Here is a 23,719-nt window from a genome sequence, read left to right on the forward strand (position 1 = left end):
AGAAGAAGAAGAAGAAGAAGAAGAAGAAGAAGAAGAAGGGAGACAGGTCAGAAAGGCTGGAAAAGGGCCCGAAAGAGCCAGAAATACGGCGTCCAGCTCCGAGTGCAGCCAGGGCTCAGCTCCCTTCGGTATCCACAGGGCTTCAGCCACGTGCACTGCACGGCTCCCGGTGCCTTTCCSAATCGGAGCCTGCAGCCTGTGCCCACCTCTGCGTGGGGATGGTGAGGGTCCTTCTGCCTTCGGTGTGAAGCGCAGTCCTCTCCCTCCAAGGGCGCCAGACGGTACCGGGACTGTGAAAGGCACAGTCTGCCCTGGAGGGACACGGATTTTCTCCTGGATCTGCAGGTGCGCATGTTCCCTTCCCCTGCCCATTTTGGCTTTCGTCCGACTCTAACGCAGCTGATCTTACAGGACCTTTAAAGTGAGAGAGCAGAGGTCACCGTGTGGATACCCCCCAGTATTGTACTGTGAGGGAGTGCAAGAAAGCAACACTCCCTGAAGTGTACCTGAATCAGCTGAAGATCGCAGGTGGTAATCTGAGGGATTCATAGGGCTCATCCCAGCTGACGTCCTGTAGGTCACAGGGCTTTGCGTTTACTCGGCACCTTGTGCTGAGCTGGCTAAAGTACATATTGCAGGAGAGCACGTAAAGGCAGCAAAGCACAGAGAGTTAACGTGGTCCCCAGGAGCTAGTCTCAGTAGCTTATCACCCACGATACAACTGTTTTGACTTTCCTGGCTGAGTTTTTCTTATTTCAGCATCCAGCTGCTTCTCCTGTCGTAGCTTTCTTCACTATGCTTAGGACCTTTGAGCATGTGGTGTTTTCTCCCAGTACCTGTAATCAAGTCATGTCCCAAGTTCTGCATCAGTATCTAAATCAATAGAACCCTTTCTGAAATAATTTCTGAGGCTCTCCTCCATGCTCTCCAGGTTTTTTCAGCATCCTCTTTTGCATAGAGACCTCAGGACCCCACAGAGTATTCTTGTGTCTGACTTTCCAGTGCCACGGAGGTAAGAACACCTCCTTCCTCCTCCTTCCTCATTACTCCCTTGTTTATGTTCCCGAGGACTGCATGGACCCCAGAGGAGGTCCCTTTCCCAAGCCACTGGAGGATTGTTGTATCCTTGCCAATCACTTSATGACGTATCCAAAGTCCTGGCAGGACTCTGAGATCTCTCAGAAACAGGGAGCAGTCTGCAGCCTGGTAGAAAGCAAACACTCTGCAGTTCTGATTTTTAAGGCCATGGGGGACAGGGACATGCAAGAAAATAATCTAACTTTAACACCAGGTCATACTAAAGCACCCAGGAGGTTTCTAGGAACTATTATTTAACTCTGGTCTGTGGCTTTACTTGCTCTYCTGTGGTCACAGGTCACTCCTGCAGCAATAACCTGCTAGATTTAGCAAATCCTCTTTATGGCGCCTAGTTCAGGGCCTGACTAATATATATTAGTGGTTTCTTACTGTGTGTCAGGTGACTACCTTTCAAATATGAAAAAAAAAAATAAATAGCTACTGCAGACAAATGCCAGTTGCACCACAGGCTGGTGCCCAGATCAGCCTGCACAAATGCAGTTTCCTCRGCAACAACTCATGAAACAACTAGCTTTGGAGGCCAGCAGCCAGCCCCATAGCTGCCTTTGCTATACGTGGGGCAGATCCTGCCATCTTCCTTACATTGAGTAGCCCTCCCAYGGGGAAGAGGAAGAACAGGCCTATTCAGGCCGTTCCACAGTGAGCACTCTGCCATGAGGAGGCTTCTGAAGCAGTAGAAAGCCTGCGTCCTGTTTTCAAAGTGCTCCAAGACACTTGGGAAGAAAAGGTTATCTAAAGCCCCTTCTGTAGGGCAGATTTTGTGTCCTACCCRATGATTTATTTCACAGGCCAGTTTGGACATTCCATCAATGCTATTACATTTTCATTTCTTGTGGTTTGCAGTGATTTCTTTTTGAGACCCTTTGGTATAAGGGCCTTACAAATAGAAAAATCATGTGGTATTTAGTGCAAATAATTATTAGYCTTAAGGTTCCTGTCTATAAAAATRCATTAATAAAGAAGGCAGACTGTATACTGCTAGCCAGAGATGGTGTTTTGAGTGACCACAGTGAAGGGCAAGCCACACATGAAACAGAACATGAATTAGAAGAGGATTTGGCCAGGGAGTATCGGAGAGATGCTGTAACAGTGTGGTTTGGAAAAGAATGTTACGGGTTGGCAATGGAAGTGGAAGGCTGAGAGACGCTGTGTTTCTGCTCCTGCAGCTTCATGTCTGCATTTGCTTGCTCAGTACAAAYGTATCTGTAACTTTTCCTTGCATGTTGATCAGCAGAAAGGACACGTAGGCCACCAGTGAGCTTGATGCTGTCAAAGCTTAAGGTTCTACAAGGCCACGTAGATCTCACATCAGAGACTTCTGAACAGTTCTATGGCTGGAGCTTGATCATATTTATGCTTAGCAGYATGCCAGTTTGATGGTGAGCTGGCACTTCATTTCCTCCCACGTCACCTACAGCAGGAAAAAAGGTGTGCCTTTGCTCCTTCACCTTTTGCAAGCCTTTTCTGTTTAGATTGTAAACTATTTGAGAAGGAACTGTTTCTTGCTATGGCTTTGACAATGTTCAGGTGTTTCTGAGACACAGCACAGGAAAGACCCTGAGCAAGATCAAAGTGGCAATAATTGATCTACAGCAAAAATGAAAGYTTGTTTTCCTAGCTGATCCTAAATGAACATGATGTGCATGCTTTTAACCAACATGTTCTCTTAACAAAATATCTGCAAAGAAGGCTATACTACCATTATTGGCCCCACTGCAGAATAAATCCCCGTAGCTATTCTATTTGAGTCTGTTGCTGTCAGACATCTGAGCAGGGAATAGCAGCAGGGCATTATCTGTGCATCCACTTTACTGCAGATTGTCCCACCACAAGTAACTATGTAGCATGTTGCCATGAACAGGCGGGAGAGGAACAGATCATACCATGCAATTCCAAACTGGCAGCATGTGGGAGTGGGTGAGAGCTCTGGTGCTGAAGGAGCTCTTCATCATACAGTARCTATCACACTCATATTTTATCTTTGGAAAGCCAAGTATGTTTATCTGTGCTGGAGAGCAGAGAGAGGGGTGGGAAAGGGGAGGAAGTATTTGCACCATTTCCATAAGCTTCCCACACATGCACACAGTCTTGCATTTCCTCAGGAGCCAGAAAAACAGTATCTCTGACCCACAGTGTAGAGCTGGTAAAAGTTAATAGAGCAGTCACAGCTTGAGACTAGAGCTCTGAGGTGGTGAAGGCTCAGGTAGGTGGCRGAGTATGTCTGTCACAAGGGGCACCGTATCTGAGCAGAGCTGTGAGGTCTCTTGCAATTGAAAACACGGCAGTGCTCTGGCAATGTGCATTCTGGTTGATGCGGAATAGAGCTATGCTGCCGCATGACCACAGGGCATGTAAGTAAGTTTTGTGGCCACAGAGGTGACTTACTAATATTTGGAATACAGATGCAATATTGTGTACTCATAGGTAGAAGTCCTCTGGCCAAAGTACTGCTTTACAAGTTAGAAGGTTTTGCACGGCTCTGGGACTACAGAGGCCAKGTCACAAGGAATGCTGTAAATAAGTCTGTATTGCCACAGTAAATGCACTAAGATGTTACAAAGTGCTGTCACCGAGGACAGTTGCCAGGTAGGCTAGTTGTAGTCATGGGAAGACGGTGTGCAGCATTGGGACCCATGCTACAGTATAGCCAAGATGCAAGCACAGACCCCAGAATCCAGGTGAAACAGCTTTGATATTTTCAGCGGGACCTAAAACCAACACTCCTCCAAATCTGTAAAATATGGAAAAAACTCTCCTCCTTCAGAAACCCACAGAGACAATCTCTGCCCAGATCCTATCAGGTACTGGGGAATTTATAGCCCTAGGCCTTCAGCGACTTAGTGCCTTGTGGCTCCATGACTTAGCCATCCCGGTAATAGATTTTCATTTGGAGACTTGCTGCAGGGCTAGGAAGGGCATCTTCCTGACAGTCATTGCTCATGTTTCAGTTTCAAACTGCAGCTCCACACAAGAAGCATTACTCTGAAACACCAGGCACAGAGAGCAAAGACCATCAGATTCCCACTGAATGCAGTGGGACCCTCCTGCAGTGGGCTCTCCTGGCCCTGAGTGAGATCACTGGACTGCCCTTCTATGACTAGGAAGAGTCTTTCAAATTCAACAGAAAAGCTGACAAGCAACAGAGGAAGACGTTTGTGTGGGAGATGGCACGCTGCAGCTCTCCTCACTCTGCTGTCACATAGCTGGCTGAAAATAGTTARCTAGAATGCTCTAGAGCAGTCACCCTCCAGCCTGAGCATCGATGGGGTAGAGCACTTTCTGTTTTTCTCAGTTCTCCCTTTGCTTTAGGAACACCTTCACACACGGATCAGCAGCAGCAGCAGCGCCATGGGGTCACTGGTACCTCTGGGAGCTCTCACTGAACCAAGGACTAGCTCTAGCCTCCCACGTGCCACTCTGTGCACAGCATTGCTTCTTCTCAGGGACTCATTAACATATCACTATTTAATCATATCAATATTTCATCACTACCACTACAGCACAAAGGAAGAGGGGCTGGGGAGCCCAGGGTTTTCAAAGGCTTACAGAAAAGATGGCACATGTTTCAGTGGGCCTGCGCTTTGGAAGCCTAATCCTGAGGCAGACCAGAGGCAGGTGGGGAGGGCAAGCCACATGAAAACTACATACTTATCTATGTTTGGTTAAGGATATCAATGATGTCCTTTCAGGGACTGGCAGGGTTAGTTCCTTCTGCAGCACTGGTATTTTGGGGTAGGGCTGGTTTGCTTTTGACTCTCTTTCAGTTTCACACATGCTAATTATACTAGCAAAGGGGCATGCAGTGTGGTTTAAGGGGTATTCCTAAGTCTAGGGCAAGAGGCATTAGCACATTATGGCAAGTAGTTGTACTGCACAGTAGGCTTATTTTGAGACGGATTCCTTACAGTCCACCTCTGCTTTCCTTTCACTCCAGCTCCCGTTTCATCTCTCCAGGCCATTCTGTCTCTTTCCTGAGGATAACTAACTGCAGCTCTCCAGCCTTTCAGAGTCAGCTTCAGAGGCAGAGGCATTCAAGACACAACTGTGCACCCACACAGGATACCACAGGAGAAAAATCTCCTTTAGATCCTCAAGAGTGATGCCTTCTGGGCATTTGCCCAGAAGAATGKTGAATGCCATCCTTCATCACTTTCTAACCTAGTTGTTCAGTTCCATAAGCACTACCTCTATTTTAATCCCATTAGTCCAGTTGCCCTGCTGATGTCCTGTGGTGGCTGATTCCATGGGACTGCTGTTGCCAGGTTAAAGGACACCCCTCTTCATGCAGGCATGGCTGCCTCGAGGTAGCTGAATAGCTCTGGGTCTCACGTTCTAGAGCTGGATGACTAGGTCACAAATGCCTTTGCATTAACCTGTGCAGTATCTGATACACCCATCTTGCGTCTTCCTCTTGCTCTCTGCTCTCTTAACAGTGTAAAAGCATTGCTGAACAGTTCCAGCATCTGTTTTCCTATAACCTGGATGGAGCACACTCGGGAGTACAAAGAAAGCTTGTGCTATTAGTACAAAGAGCAACTGCTCAAGAGATCTGAAGCTCATTTCTGGTCTCTCAGCCAGCTTTCATATGAAAGCATCTCCCATATGTGGAGAGGCTGAGAGAGCTGGGACTGTTTAGCCTGGAGAAGGCAAGGTTTGGTCGGTATCTTGTTAGTGTTTATAAATATCTGCTGGGAGAGTGTAAAGAGGACMGGGCCGGACTCTTCTCAGTGATGCCCAGTGACAGGACAAGAGGCAACGGGCACAGACTGAAACGCTGGAAATTCCATCTGAACATAAAAAAACACTTCCTCATTGTGAGAGCGGCTGAACATTGGAACAGGTTGCTCACAGAGGTTGTGGAATTTCCATTCTGGGAGATACTCAAAACCCAACTGGGCACAGCCCTGAGCAACCTGCTGTAGCTGATGCTGCTTGAGCAGGGAGGCTGGACCAGGTAATCTAAAGAAGTCCCTTCCAGCCTCAACTATTTTGTGATTCATACTGGTATAATTGCACTGACTTCACCGCAGTTTCATGAGTGTAAATCAGGATCATAGGAATTCAGAATGAGACATTTACTCCTCTGTATTCTCCCATCTCCTGCTGTTCAGGCTCTACAGCTATTCTATGTGAAATTCACTCCCTTCCTCTGTCCCTCAGATTCTCCATCATGTATTGTTATCCACTACACCTTCCACCAGGTTTTYGTACAGTGCTTTGAGATCCTCTGTCAGTGGAGGCTGTGTAACTGTCAATTGCAAGTATCTGTTTTCTCTTCCACCTCCACCTTGCTGTCATTGTCATACTGCAGGACATGCCTGAGTTAATGGTGCAGTCACTATACTGATGCAAGCTGAAGGCAGCACTCCTTCTGTCTACAGGCAGACTGACAGAGCTGATTCTTTTACAGCTGTTACCTCACCATGGCACTATGGAACCTGTGGGAACTCCAGTTCTCCCAGTCTGGGCTGAAAAACATTTACATCCTATCCTCTCCAAAGGAATAGAAGATTTAAGAGAAAATAAGGATAGTCAGTCTTTACCTTGTAGTCCACTGGGTTCAAAAGATTTCTGGATGGGTTCATTCTTTTTTGCCTATATCCCCCACCCCATGTCAATGAAAGGACCTGTGATCCTCCACATGTAGCAGATAGACATCTACACAAAAAAGACAAGAGCTGTGCCATGYAGGCCTGTTCCCAGGCATAGTCATTTATAGTTGCCTGGCAAGTGGGAGAAACACACATTTCCCATCTATGACAACCTTCTTTAGGAAAAGATGAAGCTATGCTTTCACTGACATTTTGCCTTGGGGCAGTGGAGGCTTCTCAGCAAATGGGCGAGAACATTTTAGTGCTGTTAAACAATCACACAACAGTCTTCAATAAGCTTGTAAGAAATTCACCTCTCAGCTCACAATTAGGTGTATTATAGCTGTATTAATGATGTATGATGATGGGGTTTCCATTAGGCCATCATCACTGCCACAGGACTCATGCTCTCTGAATTGTTAGGAATGTATACAGAAGCACTACGGTCTTCTGTAGTGGTTCCTGGTTCCTACTAGAATTCTTCAAACACAAGTCACTGCTCTGTACATAATCAGCTTTCTACTAATCAGCTAAAACAATTCAGCTGCAGTAGAGGAAGTTTTTATGGTAAGGGGAGACACCATMTTTCTCAGCTATGATTTACAATAGCCAGCGCACTAAATGGTAACACGGCCGGAGCAAGTGAAATGGATGAGGTCTGTAGGAGAGATTTTTTTTTTTTAAGATGACTACCTCATTATTCCTTATTTTCTCTTCATATTGCAGCTTAGCARCTGATGGTCAAGTTTGAGAAGGACTATGAGGGATGAACAATGCAACCTCATGCTTGGACCACAGAGGAGCTCCCTTTTGATTTCTTTAAAACCTACACACTCATGCTTTCTTATACAAAAATTCCTGCTAGCTGAGGATGACACTCTCGCCAGATTCTGAATGTCATCATATGGAGATCTGCTCCTACACAGAAGGGTTCACAAAAGATGATGTGCTAATGAGCTACCTTCTTATCCCTGCTGTCAGTTCAGTGACTCTCCCTCCTCCTCTTCCCTTCCCCTGAACTGCAAATGTAATTGCTCTCCAGCAGCACTGCGAAGAGCTCAGTCCATCTGCAACCCTGGAATCCCTCCAGAGGGCAAAGTCTTGGCTTTGTGTTTCAAATTATCTTGTCTTTTCTCTAGAGAAGGAAGGAAATACCAGCCAGGGCATTGATGCAGCTAGACTGAGCAGCTGGAATCAGGCCAGCATCCCTTTTGCCTTCGGACTACCCAGGCTGTCCTCCTGCCAGCACTCAGCAGGCCAAYGCAAGTCTGTTGCCACCATGTCACTAGTAGTGTTATTCTGCTTGGCACTGACTTGTGTCTCTGAGCCTGCCACCCCCCATGCCCTTCTTTGCCCACTGTAGTACCTAGCAGCCAGCAAGCAATACAATATCCAATAAATTAAGCATGGGACATCCCTAAGTACACTGATATYTTCAAAATAAGAACAGTGCTCTCTTGAAAAGGTCACTTGGAGCTTTATTTTCTAGAACAGGGCATATCTACGGCCCAAGGAAATGGATGGTTTAGTGGAACCTGACATATAACAGCCATTTTTCCTCTTCCCACTCTGCCAGTGTAAACAAAGGCCTAAGCAGTAGGAGAAGTGAACCTAAATAGCTGATGACCTCCTGTTCCCTTCTGATATGGCAGACAGGAAGGCAGGTGCTGGAGATGATCTTTCAGCCCTTGTGTGCACATGTTCTGGGCCCAGGCAAATAGGGTACTCTGACCTCACTGACACCGTTTCTCACTGTAACCTTGGGCAAACCACTTTCCCTCCACCTCTATTCCCAGGTGTAAAGCGGGGCTAATACTTACTCATCTGCTTCTGAGAGGGATTGTTAAACTCAATTAGGCAGCCTAAGAAGAGCTCTGCATATTACTAGAAGATACTGATGCAATAGCTGAGCCTGCTCAGGCTAGAAACATGCATAGGCTAGAGGCAAGAAATGCAGCAAGGTCARTGTTGTGGTCCCAGGTACTTGTGGCCTGTTGAAGTCATAAAATTATTTCAGGTTTCCTGGTTATCAGCACCATCTTTCGCATCATCTCTCCATACACTGATTAGAGCTTGCTGAGAGGGGAATGGTTCTGCTGTTTAAGGACCTCAGAARGGAATGAGAAGAATGAGAGATCAGCAGAGGAAAGAAACTGGTAATAAGAACCCTGCATGGAAATAGGAGCAGTTTGCCTGCTGAGTTTTCTTAGAGGCTCCATAGGTACAACATTTGACAAATAGCAGTATCTAAGCAGTTGCTTTAATTTYCCTTATACAGAGGCGGCTTCCCAGGAAAGAGACTTGTCTATAAAAGTATGACAATAAGCAATGATGCTCTCTTAAACTGTGATGTTTCCCAACTCCATCACTTAAGGAATCAGCGCAAGATATTTCTTACTTTTTGCATTTAAAGCCTCAGATTGAGAGATAATTGAGAACTGATTGTTTTCTATCCTGCCATCATTGCTTTTTAACTAGCCTGGTTGCCAAATATGAATTTTTTTGTGCATTTGGTACTGCACAAATACTGCAAGAAAGCTGGGAAGTTCAGCTTATAGCTTATCTGTCCAATTTCTTCCAGGAAAAGGCACACCTAGCCAGAGGGTGGCCCTCCCCTAGGATTTCTCCCACCTTAGGCTCTTTAAATGTTTGTACTACTAATATTCAGCAATGTGATGCAACCTTTGCTACTTATATCACTAATACTGTGACATCCCACAATGAGCTACTCAGTACTGAGTTCTTTCACCTCGTAGTGCATTCCAGCATGAGCAATATGCAAAATATTATGGCTATTACACATCCATACTATGACACCTTTCTTCCATTGTCACCAGCACAACATCTTGCAGTTCCTTTTTAATTGCTGTCATAATTTTCTTCTACCATATATACATCCAAAGAACAGCCAGAAAGAGCTCGAGGAAACTGAGTAAATTATATTACAGGAAAGTGGCTGAAATTTGACAGGGGCTTCTAAAAATTAGGTTTCTCAGAGGTTGCTAATGAGTCCAGTTTTGACTCTTCTGTGCTGCAGAACTCATCATGAGAGAACTAGAAGACCTCATACCTGCTGTTGTTTGAAAGAAGATGCATGGCGGAAGTATATGTATGTTCAACATACACCAGGTCACTGAGACTTCAAGACTTCGTTTGGCTTAGATTTGCTTTCTCATATGTGTGCTGTTTAACAACAGGTGCTGCACATAGGCTTTGTATTAGATAAATAGAGCCCTCTTCAGCTACCTCCATCACCACTTCAAGCCACTCCATCACCTTGCTGTGAAATCTATTTAAATTTTCCCTGCCCTTGCACTTAACCTGCCTACCCAYATATCTATCCACAATTTACTCATTCATGGCCAAGTCCTTCACATGCAATGGCTCTCCATTCCCTTCTGTCCTTTCATCCTCTTTCCTCTTGGAAATCCAAGAGCTAYGTGCTCAGCTCTAATGTGCTGCTTTGCATGATACAGCAATGAAACTTGGAATGCCAGTTTAATGAGCTACCTAAGGGAAAGAGGAATGCTTGGAGGTGGACGTGCACTCTATAAACTGCTGTGCCAGCACATGTTAGCTTAACCTGTTGAATAGCAGTTTGATTGCCCAGCTCACTTAAGCTAAGAGGTACACACACAGCCCTGCCCGCAGTAAGAGCAGTAAGAAAAAGCTGGGAGAGACTAAGTTTGGTAAAGATTCCTACCAGTTTGACCTAGAAGAGGACAGCTGTCCACCTCATTATTTCAAAGATATTTCATATTATTGGCTCCAGTTTCAACAGAGGAGGTAATGAAGTGGGGAAGAGGAGTGGGTAGCAAACAATTCAGAGGTGGGGAATCAAACGGCATTTGGACAAGAATCTGATCACCTTGACCATCTCCAAGATTGGAGAGAAAAGGCATCGTGGATTTGGAGACATTTTTCATACTCTATCTCTAAAGATGTCTGTTATGCATAGACTCAGACCCAAATTAAAGTAATCACTAAGAGCTTAATCTTAAGCATATGATTAMGTTCAGCTTCAAGGGATTTATGCATATTCCTAAATGGTCTGCACACAGGAACTCCTGACAATTTTGATCCAATCTTGCTTTGGTAAGATCCTTATTTTCTTCTGTAAACTTTGAAGATATTACGGGGTCTGATCATAACATTATACACACAGATGCCAGTCCATGGATGGGCAGTACCATAAGCGCACATTCCTGTTTGAAGCAATGGAATTCAGATTAAAGCTGAAGATTTTGGCCTTAGCCCCCAGTGTCAACCCTTAGGAATAAACCTCTGCCAACTAACCCCTTAGAGAGCAAGATACTACTGCCTTCTCACCCTGACCCTGCATCCACGTCTGCATTAAGCACCTCTCCCCTAGACACTGCCCAGGAGCTCCAGCTGACATTGCAAGCTGGCTGCTGGGTCCTGGCAGGTTGCTACTGAGTGCTCCRAGATCAGACTTCATGAGATTAGAGAGTGGTTTAAAAAGAGAAAATGATTATCCTTAAGAATCATTAGCCTCTTAGAGGGTTGAAGGCAACAGCGTTCGTATTTGAGCTGCTGCAGATTTTCTAAAAAGAGAATTCCACTGGAGACAAGACTGAAATACACTGGAAAGCCCCCAGTACTGCACGATGACATGTGTGTGGACCCCTCAACACTAAAAATGGGCTGTGCACCTCACAACAGTGCAGCAAGCAAATTCATATTCATAAGACAGTAGAAAGCAAGTGGTTGTACAACCACTTTGTTATAATTGTTTGGAGGCACTAGAGGAAGAGTTCATTTATTTTCTTACAGCTAACATGGAGTCAAGGGACTGCTTTCTATTCAATATACAGAGATAATAGGACAGAGAGTCTTTCCTCAGCAGAGCAATTGTATGGGCTGCGTTTATACACTTCTGAGGGCTTGAAATGCAAGTGTTAGCTGAGAATTGTGAAATCTTATACCAAGGCTATCGTTAAGGGAAGGTTTCAGAGCTTTTCCCTGAAGTTAAAGGAGACAAATATCTATCAAAAAATTAACTTGGTCAGCTGTTGTCCTGGCAGTCATCTAGTGTTCCCACTTCACAAAAAAAATCTGGCTGTGCTCTCCTTAACCTGATGTAACCTCAGGCTATGTGTAACACCAGAATTAGTAAACAGCTGGTGACGGTGCTTCTACTCATGTACAGCATTCCTGTCTAATCATTACATCATGTACCAACATTCAGGTTATGACTTTGATATTCCACTGACACACTGGTCATCAGCTTCCAGCATTCATGCAGCCAAAGTGCTCACAGCCTTAGTTCGCTTCAGTGAAAAAATTCCCTGTAGCCAATACTGTACAGCTCACTGCCAGATTTCACAGCAGCTACTAACACAGAAGGGTGCCATGGTAMAATCTGGATGCAGATTCACTCAAATTATATTTGACTTTACCCTGTGTTGTTATTACTGYATGGTGTCTCTGGCAGATGAGTGCTAGCCAATAGGAAACATAAGGTGCATGGATGTAGGTGGAATTTAGGTTGGATAAATTTGAGTAGACTAGTTGTGAAAAGCACATAAACCAAATCAACCTCACTTCTTCTTGCTCCCTTGTCTCTCCACCCACCGATCCCATTATTTTTCAGGAACCAAATAGGCCCAGGTGACTGCAGCTCTGTGCCCGTATTGCCAAAGCAGACTTCCTGCACTTCCATTTTGATCTGGTAGCATTTTCACTGTCACCCTGCACAGACAGACATAACTAGACAAAACATTAGGTATTGGGAAGATCCCATAACATCTCAAGAGCTGCTGAGAGCTGACATTAAGGGTGAAGAATGCAAAGAAACTCTGGTCTTAGTATAAACAGATTGGACTACTAAATTCAACACGGCTAGATTTAGTGTGTGCTCGTAGGTCAATTCCTAGAAGTTCAGCATGTAACAGGGTCTAAGATAGGACAAAGTTAGAAACACAGACGAATTAATATCTGCAGTGGATTGATGTCATGGCAGAACTGGTAAAGGGAAAGGTTAGTGCCGAGTGAGGATCGACAGCTTGAGCAGATGGAGAAAGAAACATAATCTTGTAGGAAGTAGTGACAGTGCAGTCAGCCAAAAGAGGAGCAACATCAGGATATCGGCAGGGAGTGTAAGAAACAGTACAGACTGTGCCACTGCAGAGACAGGCATGGAGGAGTTACTCAAGCAGAGGGGAGAACAGGCTAGCAGTCAAAATCTTATGCTGTCAATACTGGATGGTCTTTCGGCCATAGAAATTAAAACACGGGTTAAGTATGGCACAGCTCTTGCTGAAGCAGAACTTTATTTGCTGGTACCCATAAGTTACTGACAGCTAAGGAACTCCTAAGTRGAGCTTAAATGTCTTTACTAGTGATCTTCAGCCAACCAAGAGCTTGGTCACTGCCAGCCTGTATCATTTTTGCAGTCAGTCCCATAGCTACTATGTGGCCCAGTGCCTGTCTCCCAAGTCACGATGTCCCCTTCTCAGAAGGGAATTCAGTATCATGAATCACCTTCCTGTTGCTTCCAAGTAGGACCAAGGACCACAGAACTGCACCTTCAACACTTCTCACACAAAACTTACATGGCTAGGAAGCACAGCAAGACATCTTCTCTGCACCTACCAAAAGTTTGAGTGACCCTTCCCACCTGCAGGCTGGCAGCAGCCTTCCCACCTCACATTTGCACTGGAAGCAGGGAAGCTGTAACTATAATCAATGAACTGGCCATTCAGTGCTGCAAGAACCCTRCTTGCTTAGATGTTCAGACACAGCACAGCAACATAGCTAAAATTTCACTCAAAACCCACTCCTGCCTTATTATGCCCAGGAAACAGAGACAAAGGACACTGCCTGGGTCTAGTTTCTTGTTACTCCCTGTAGAGGGAAGGAGAAGCTGGTGCCTCCACTTATAGGCCTATCTAGACAACACAAAGCTAGGACAGGAATGCCAATGAGCACTGTAAGCCCAGCTGATACAACTACACAGCCAAGCCAACCCTTTACGCAGACGATGGCATGAATCATGAGCAGTACAGGTGGAGCTGCCCAGTGGTTCCTGGTCTTCGTACGTGCCCGGAGTCAGCTTCCCTGAATCACACCCCCTAGCAAAGTGCCACCAGGTAGAATTCACCCCACTTCATTCTAATGCTCTGACTCACTCTGGTGATCAGTCTCTCTCTTTGCAGCCAGCACAACGGCAGTTTTGGCCAGGCAGCCAGTGTCTAGAGCCTGGCCGCTGTTGTTTTTCCTACCCTACCTTCTCTTGCCACCACAGTCTGCAACTTGACACAATATATCCTAATGAGCCTTATGCTTCCATCTTAGTAAGGGACAGCACAGCCATTCTGCTACACACTCAGATTTTACATATCAGGCTGAAAGGAAACTTTTTTTTCCCCCAGAAAGAACACTGCAAAACAGACGTATGTCTGTTTTTCTTTTTAAAGCCAAACACAGAYTGCAAAGACGCTTCAAGCAAAGCTGCTGCCAATCTGGTGATAGACCACAAAAAATGTTACTTCTCTTAAAAAAAGCGAATCTATTTTATTTCCCTAGAAAAATTCTGACCTCACATGGGCTACAGCTGAGGATGGGAACAGGCCCTTTCTGACCTTCCATTCCAGAGGGCTTGAAAGCATCATTTCTCCTAAACTGAACTGAACGAGATTTAATTTTGAAATGTTTTATCTTCATTATCCTAAAGAATTGTTGAGTATTTGAGAGTCATGACATCACCATGATGAAGATGATAACATGGAGCTTTCAAATGCTGCTACAGTGAAGTGCCACAAAGGTTCTGACATAYACCAAGACCATCCATAATGGGTCACAGCCAATGCACACGATAGTAATTCCAGCCAGCCAACCATTTTCCTACTGTGATCTTGCATATTGTGAGAGTTGGAAGGCAATGCCCATTACTGGCAATAGCAAAGTCCAGCAGCTACTGAATGCTTTTGAGTACTCTCAGCTATGCAGCCCTGCAAATTCTTGCCCTCCCCATGTGTGATAAGGTGACAGGCATGAGACTCCACATAGTAGGACAACTAGTGCCAGGTTTACGGGCAGAAAATGCAGCGTATGTGACTTYGAGAGATTCTCAAGAGCCAACCTCTGGCTCACAGCATGGAAAGGATGGACTGGACAGACCACTGTGCAACATGTGTTACTCATGCATCTGGGTTCCAGGCAAAATGAGGGTGCTTCTGTGGAACCTGTGTGTATTTATGCAAGTCCTCTGTATCTGCTATTCTGGCACTCAGCTTTGTCTTCTGGGGCCTGACAGAGAGAGACAGCCTGATCTGACACACAGATGCTCTCTCTGAATTAAAGAGCTGGCAGAATTTGCATCTCATATTTGCCAGGGCACCACAAGGAAGATGGGCAATGCCTAGCAGGTGTGCAAGTCATTTCTTGGCATATTCAGTGGGTTTTTTCCATATTTTGTTTCAAATAAATAGCATCATGCTTTATGGAAGGTGGCAATCATTGGTGTATGCTGTGCCTTYTCCTTGGAATAGAACCTGTAGTTAGTAATGACAGATATTCAGAGCTGCTGGGCTAATCATGGAAATTTCAAGCAAGGAAAACTGCAGATCTACATTCCCCATCCAAAGAAGGATGCAGTGTTCTACTTTGGGATGGCTGAAGTATAAGAGCCCAAAACCTAAGTGGACACTACTTAGGAAATCGCAAAAGGAATGGAGTTATTGTTAGGCCAGAATCTGCCCTGTTGCCATACTGCCCTACCRTTAAGCCAGATTCTTCCCAGAATCTGCCACAAAAGCAAACTCACCGACTCATGTACAACACACCTACAACTACTCCTCAAATCTCAAGACAGTTCTCAACATAGATGCCCGAGTTCCTAAAATGTAAAGACACTGATTTTCAACTGCTTATCAGACACTGATTTTCAACTGCTTGTCAGAGGAATGCAAGTTCTATCAGAACATAGTCTTATAATCAGAACACAAAATTCAGACCAGTGTGCACATTTAAAGCAAAGTCTTTCATTATTGTCACTAACAAGAACCTACTTGGTAGGATCCACAACTCAAGGATCATTTAGGATTTCCAAGTTTTTATGTCATGCTGACCAGACTCTTTAGTAATTACAGAAATAAGTGAATCAGATTTAGTGAYACCACCATCAAACAAAATTTGTCTCCTTCTCTAGCAATAAGTTGCATTAAGTATCATGTCATTTAGCTTAATTGCTCATAGGAACATTCGGATGTTTGAAACAGTGAGATGTCATGTAAATGAGACACATTTACGTAGACTGTAAAAAAAGGAGGAAAAAAAAAGAAAGAGAAAGAACCCAGTGAAGGAGCAGCTTACCTATCTGGATGGCTACTTGTCCCTCTTTCTCTATACTGATCCAAAAATCTCATGCAGTGACAGATGATTTATTGCTTGGATCGGGAGGCAAACACACATCTTCCTGACCTGGAACAATCAAGAGCTTAAATCTAAACAATGTTACTGTCCTCCTGACAGGGGGTTTCTGCCACATCTTGCTCTGAACTGCAGTCTACTTTCTGTACCCAAGAGATTTTCTTTTTCTGGAAAGGTCTCAGAGCAGCCCTTTGTACAGGAGCATCCCSTGTCTCTGCAGTGGCACAGTCTGTACTTTGTCTTACAACTCCCTGATGTTGCTCTTCTTTTGGCTGATTGCAGTGTCACAGAGTGGAGGATGCTACATCCTCCCACTACTCAGGTTTAAAAAAGCAGTAATTCTCATCACTGAGCCATTCTGGTACCACTTTTTCTTGAGTTGCTTGTACACACCCTTTCGCCTTGTCAAAGATTTGGCTGAATGGGTGGCAGGTGGGGTCCTATTTTCCCTCAGATGAAGACTATCAATAATTGCTGCAGGAGCAAATTCTTCTTCCTGGCCATAGCAAGAAGGGGGCAAGGCTGCTGGAGAGACTGGCTGCTCTCCTTACAGTAGGTGTCTACTGGCCTCTTCAGCTGACTGGTACAGGAAGGATTTTGTTGCTATTTGTGCTGCTTAGTCTCATTCCAGATCTCACCTTTGCTCCTTTGTTATAGGCCTCTCTCATATCTCTTTAGCTGTGTGGCTTATGGGCTTTGTTCCCAAAGACAAGCCTCCTGTGCTGGTATTACACTTGAATGCTTGCTGCCTCCTGTCTTCAGGATGTGTGCCAGCTAGTTCCAGTCCTTTCTTAAGGCTTGGTTATAGATCTTGTTGTAGCTCATTTCTCTGCTAGCAAGTAGGATATGAATTCCAGGCTGCTTCCCACCCTGACCTTTGAAATCCCAAATAACACTGTCCTATCACCTCATTAGAGGTTTCTCAGTAGTCAAGTGGTAAGATGGCGCTTCAGTGTTGGCATTTGTTCTGCAACTCCTGCTTTGCTGTTAGTGCATCCATTAGATGCTTCAGGCATCTCAGTTTGTGCCTGATCTGGGCTTTATGGTCATCTTCTTGCTAGCAGTATCTTCTATTTAGTAGAAAATGGATTATAATATCTAGGCCACAGAGAAATCGTGTTTGTTATGAAGACACTGTCACTATGCAGGCAGGAATAAGTCAAGGCAGGTCAGATCAAGACCTTATCAGTGTAAAGTGATGAAGCTTTTCTGACACCATAATGCTAYAGAGATTTTGGAGCTTGCCTCTGACTGAGACTTCACTCAGGCTATTTGTTGTGATGCTTCTGGAATAGAAACTTTCTGTTCTTCAAACTAGAGCATCAGATGGAAAAATACTCTAGGTAACAGATGAAATTACATCACTTAATGCCTGTGGTGGTTAAATCTATGTAAAGTAGTTCCTTTACTGTCGCTGGTTCTTCATTTGGGGGAGCTATTTCAAAAACATGCTGTTTTACCTGTTAGGATAATCTTTTGGATCCCTAGGCTTGGCCACTTGTGTCCAGGTTATGTTCATGTGCTTTTGTGCCAGTGTTGTTATTCAGTTTGAATAACTGCCCCCTTTTCCTCCCAGCCACCAGTACATACCCTATGAGGTAAAGCAGTCCTATTCCCCTGCTTACATATAGCTGGACCAAGCAAGTTAGGCACATGAAGCCTCCTCGAGGAGGAACAGTTTTGCMTGCCCTCAATCATCCTAATAGCTCTTCCCTGTTCCGTCCGTACTTTCGTCTTTCTTTTGAACTGTAAACAGTATTTCAGATGAGGCTTCAGGAGCATATTGTGTAACAGCATTAACTCTTCTTTGTCCATTTGGCTCCCCTTAGTTATCCCGGAACCACACTGAGGAGTCTGATAACAGTACCCAGTCAATGCACCCCAATTTTCTCCTCTTCATCCGGTGCTGTCATGCCCCTTTAAAAATTTGAAAAATTTCACTGGGAAATTCTTGTCTTAATTTCTGTCTGCATCTCAGCTAATAACTTGTCATGCAATATGGTAATAAATACTTAACTGAAGCCTAGACAAACTGAATCTACTGCATGTTCTGTCTACAAAAGTTAATCACCAAAGAAAGCTGTAACATTAGWCTGCAGTGAACTGCTTTTGCTAAGATCATGTTGTATTTCAACTATATTTGCATCTTGAGTTATTCTTTCTGTCAAAGCATKTAGTAGAAAGGGATTTCTTTTATGTTATCACAGTCAGACTGTCAGATCTTCAATTAGCTACATCACATTTTTTCCCATGTCTCAAATATGGACAGTGTTTGYTATTTTCCAGTCACATGGTATCTGCCCCACTTAGATGTATTTACATTCCTTGCTTATAAACTCTTGGTTTGTGTCTGTTCTTTCACCTCCCTTGACATAAGCACCCAGAGCTCTTAGAACTGCTTTTGCTTCAGAGGTGGTATTTTTTTAAAAAATACTTGTTATAATCACCGTCCTGTCTTTTATTGGTTTGCACCTAAGCTATCTTTAGTCTTGACACTCATGTGTCTTACTTCTTTCTTGATCCCTCTTTTTATTTGGCTGGAAGTTTTCTTACTGAGTCTTTAACCTCCTTTTGCAATGTGTAACTTACCTCTAGCTTCTGCAGTTCTTGCTTCATTCCATACCAAARTGCCAAAGCACAACTTTCTCTGTTGTGTAATTCCTCTTCTATCCTGTGTGAGCTCCTTGTTACTCCTTGTGCCCTCTCTGAAATTGGCTGGTTGCTTCCCTAAATACTTTTCCTTCTCTGCTTAGGATGTGAATCTAAGATTGCTTTCCTACCTTTGACTTAAAATTCTGAGGTTCTCCCACATTTCAATATTCAGGCTCTTCAGTCTATCTGATTTTATCAATAAGTTCCTTCATATCTACCTCTTTAAAATACAATTTTTAACTATAAACCTGTTTTTCTTCTCTTTATGCTTGATTTGAAACTAAATTGCCTCCTGGCTCAGGATTATCTTCTGTAATTAGCCCTGATAAGGTGCTGACATTTACAGCCAGATCTGAGACTCCCTGCCCAAACTGTATGAGYCACTTATTCTGCATCCCTGTGTTACCTCAAAGGTGCCATCACGKACACCCACATGCTAATCTTCAGCTCCTCAGCAGTGTCCTTACAGGTGTCAGTGTGTGTGTCTGTCAGCACTCGCTGGGCATCAGAGACATGAAGTGAGGTGCAAAGAGTAATGGGTTACAACACAACAGAGGGTGAGCTGGTCTAGTGCGTGGCTCWCAGCTGGCACTCAGGTCGGCTCCCAGGCTTGGGATGCTATAGGCTCGGTTAAACGGGTTTGCAGCAGGTCTGGACTCAGGTTTTATGTTCCTGTTCAATATTTTCTGAATAGAACAAGTTTTGGTAAAAGCCAGTGTGTGCCTTCAGCTTATTAAAACAAATAAGAGACCTGGAATACGAGATGAAGTTAATGATGGTTTCGATCCACTGCTGTGTGTCATGCCAGCCCTATTGCTGGCTTCTCTGGCTCTGTGGTGATTCACCACTATCCTGTAGAACAGGCAACACTGGCACTTTGTTAGTCACCTGGCACTAACATGGAGAATGCTCACTCTGGACAAGCAGATTTCCTGCTAAATAGAATTAGCTCTTCCTTTTCCTGGAACCTGGGAAAACCACATTGAGGCTGCAACATGTAAAGCTACAATTGGCTTTTTTTTCCTTCCTAAACATCACCAGGCCAAAATAAAAGGCAAAAATATGCAAAAGGAGAAGGTTTCATGTATTTATGGTTAACAGATTACAGACATCTTCTGTTCATTCTTCTCATAGCCAGTTGTAAACTGTGAAGTGCTATTTTTTTTATCTGCTTTTGTTGTGCCCCTAAATCTACACCTAGTTCCTTAACAGTTAACACCACTGCTGCTCCACATGCTCCCTCAAACCTATTTGAGCATTCCTGTGGTTTAGTTTGGCAGGCTGTTATCCTTGCTCCATGGACGCAAGCATCAACAGCACTAACAGACACTAAATCCTCTCCTGGGGCCCCTTAGTACCCATCTGCTCTGTTTCTGCACACACTCCTCTTCTTAGCACCTATGTGCTTTATTTGCATGGTTGTATCTGATGCAAGGTACCTCCTCAGCTCACCCTCTTCACCCCGGTTGCCACCACACCCTTTGATTTATTTAACCGAAGTAAAAYGAAGATACAGTCTGTAACAAGAAATGGATTAATGAAAGCTTGAAACCAAAAAAGAAGAATCTTAAACTCTTGCTGTATATGCCACAACTTCTATAATAGTCTTTCCCCAGGCTGTGCTGCTAGTGCTAGAGCAATAGCCCACTGTTTTTAGACAAGAAAATCAGAACTTGACTTCAAAAGGAGTTTCTRACCTCACAGCTAGTTGATCTGGGTGTAACAGCAGATGGGACCAGAGACCTCTGTTGTTAAACTGGTGTCAGATCTGAATCAAGGCCCCTAAGGGTTTTACCTTAGGCATTGGCTCTTGACTGCAAATTTGGCCTCGCTATATTGCAGAGTCTCCTGGGAATGTAAAACATACAGTTGAAAAAGCTCTGAAATAGAAAAGAGCTATTTTTCTCCTTCAGTCATTCAGCATGTGGTTGCTTCCCAGTAGTTGTAGTTGTATTTCTTTATTCTATTTTCCTTAGTTTGTCCTAACAGGTATCTATTGCTTCATTTGCAAGGTTGATGCATAATCCACTCAGATCAAACACTCATCCAGTGGAAAGAGACTARATTTTCTAACTAGTGTCACTAAGACCAGAACCCAGCAAAAGCTTCTTCAGTTTTCTTTTAGATGCTGATTTATGTGTCACTGTTTGTGCCTTGGCACATGAGGATAATGCTGTTACAGTCAAATGTTTTAATTCCCGTATTAACTACATTTTKGGGGTTTTGCTCAAATGTTCTTGATCGTAGCAAGAAAATATTCCACAGCAAAATAGGAAAAATATAGATTTGCTGCAGTGGGGCACAGTGGAGGCAGTGAACTGCCAGATGAACCTGGCTGTTTGATGAAAGGTCACATTATTTTAGGCTTGAAAAACTGTATGGTTAAAGGAGTTACATATCTTAGGAGCCAGATCTGCCAGATGAAAAAAAGGTGAGATTAGAGATTTTTTTCTTGTTTTGCCAAACAGAGCCTTGAAACACAGTTAGCTGCTAAGATCACTTTTTTTTGTTGTTGTTTGTGACTAGGGCCCCTGAGTACTGCAGTTGTACAAACAGATGATGGATTCACATTCTGGCTATGTAAAGAGACAGGTGGGGAAAGAATAAGAGGGAAGAAGTGGCAAGCTGTAATAGCATGTGTGTGTGGTGTGAAGGGCTGGGAGGACTCAGCTGACCCCATGCCCATGAGCCTGAGTAAGATAGAGAAGGTAATTGAGAAAAGCAGAAGTGGAGAGAGTGGCAGAAGAAAATTAAGGAGCTTACTGTGGGATCTCTTAAGATTCAGCTGGTGATGGATCATCCAAGGTGACAACCCGAGAGTAAATCACAGAGTAGGAGAGGGCATCCTGTATACAGCACCATAGGACAGACATGATGACTGTTGATGTCACCCATGATGAATGTGCCAAGCTACAGGGAACACCAACCACAGTATGTACATATATTTGTAGAAACACTTGGGTTATGAGCTCAGAAAGACAACAGATTGAGGAAGAAAGCGAGCCCTCACAGCACTTGCCATGAAAAGCCAGGGAGAGCAAGGGATCAGGTGGRAGAGACTGAAGACTGGGGAAGCTCAAAGAGGACCTAGATCTGCCAAGAAAGATACAACTAGAAAYCCCTATTAAGAGGAATGGAAAGGGGAGTGTTGGCTGCATGGGAACCAATATGAAACCCAAGAAATCGCATCACTCTGTTTACTGTGATTAGATGCAAAAGAAAATAGCAATGAGAAATATTTATATAAAAATAGCTCAGTGGTTTTGCTTCTTGATCTCCCCCCAACCCCTCGCTCTCTCCCCTCCTCCCCCCAAAATAGCCAATCACCAGCTAATTTTCACCCACTTCTTTAGCTGGGCACTTTAGTCATCACAGCCTGGTCAAAGCTATCTTACAGCAGGGTCTCCAGGATACAATCTAACAGAGATCTCWAACACAAACAGTTTTCAGACCCATCTATCCAACAAATGCGATGTATTACAAGCCCACCCTCCAGCTTGAGTATAGCACAAGGAAAAAAGCACTCAATTTGCTTGATTCAGCACCATTTCCTTGCATTCATGTGGATTTTATTACTCTCTTAGTCTCACTTATACACCTTACTTCTCAGCTCTGCTGACACCAGGAGCTTTTGCTTCACTCGGTTTAATATTAACTGCTTGGTCTTCTGAAATGGCAAGTTAACAWCCTCAGATGAAGTCAGACTAACTGTGGGATGCAGAATCCTGAGGAGGATTTGTCATTTAATTCAATTTGAATTTTCCCATTGCCCCAGCATGGTAGTCCTCTGCACAGACACATGCAAAGACGGTAGCAAAGAGGGCTGGCAACAGTGTCAGGGCCTCTCTGAATGGAAAGCTTTCCTGCAGAACTGATCTTGGCCTGTGACCTACGTACTTGAATTCATAGCCTCCAATGCAAAAATCACTGCTGGGTTTTGCAAACCAATGAGCATGCATGTGCGTGGCCAGGCTGGAAGACAAGGAAACACATATGATAATTCCCACTTCCATCATCCAATGTCTAGTTCTCCCTCATATGTATTTTGAGTTCCTTTTGAAGACAATCTTCTCCATCAGCCCGTGAACAGGTGCTAAGACCGCRCAAAGAGAAAAATAGAAAACCCCATCAAGTGATGAGCAGTACCTACAGGAATATCTTCACTAGAAATGAATAGTTGGTCATCACTGTGAGTAAGGGTCTGGTAGCTGATGACCTCTACTGTGATCAGCAGACTGGAATGTCACTAACACCACCTTGTTTCCAGCTGAAGGCTATTTTACTGAGAGATCACAGAAAAGGCTGGYTTCTTTATTCTCCACCAGAATTAGGATCCTTCTGAATTCTGCGAAGTGGTATTTCCGACCTTACTACAGGGTGCAAAATGTTTGACTACAGGATGAGAATCTGATCGAAGAGAAATCCCACTCTGGTCCTCACAGCTGCAGATTGTGAGAAGCGCAGCTCCTCCTCCAAGACCAGTGCCATGTTTTTGGGCTGCGTCGGCACCCAGGGCTGCTGGGGAGCCAGAAGCGCTTTGGAAACGGCCCAGCCAGATGCTGGGGAGTCCAGGCTGCCTTAAGACACATGGGAGATGATGTCTGGCACAGTGGCGTGGAAATACTGGCACGACCCACGCAACGCGGCCCTTGACCGCAGCCAGATTACATACGTCCTGCAGTCTTCAGAAGTGCAGTGGAAAAGCATCAGTACGAACATTCGGACGGCTAACTCTAAAATCAGCCTTTCCCTTCCCTAACCTGAGAGAACAACTTATTTTCTTAACGAAACCTAGGGGGTGACTGTCCAGGGACCACCGAGGAGAAAGCTCTGCCCGGGCCCAGCTCTGCCCGGACAGCGGGGCCACCTTCGGCCGGGGCAGCCAGGAAGCCCGAYGGTGCAAGGCTCCGGGCGCGCCCCGGCTCCTCCTCAGCCGTGAGGAGGGTGACGGCGGCGCGGCGCCCGCTCCAGCGCCAACGGCTCCG

General features: G+C 44.6%; 1 protein-coding gene across 1 annotated transcript in view; it reads left to right on the forward strand.

Annotated features, from left to right (window-relative positions):
• The first annotated feature begins 21,608 nt into the window (after positions 1-21,608).
• Positions 21,609-23,719, forward strand: part of CHAC1 (ChaC glutathione specific gamma-glutamylcyclotransferase 1) — a 4,620-nt gene continuing 2,509 nt past the window's right edge. The window contains exon 1 of the mRNA XM_085305476.1: positions 21,609-21,665. Within this exon, the coding sequence (XP_085161602.1) occupies positions 21,609-21,665 (57 nt within the window). The remainder of the gene's footprint in view (positions 21,666-23,719) is intronic.

Source organism: Rhea americana, unplaced genomic scaffold (assembly GCF_003343005.1).
Source record: "Rhea americana isolate MKP2758 unplaced genomic scaffold, rheAme1 scaffold_102, whole genome shotgun sequence".
Taxonomy (NCBI): domain Eukaryota; kingdom Metazoa; phylum Chordata; class Aves; order Rheiformes; family Rheidae; genus Rhea; species Rhea americana.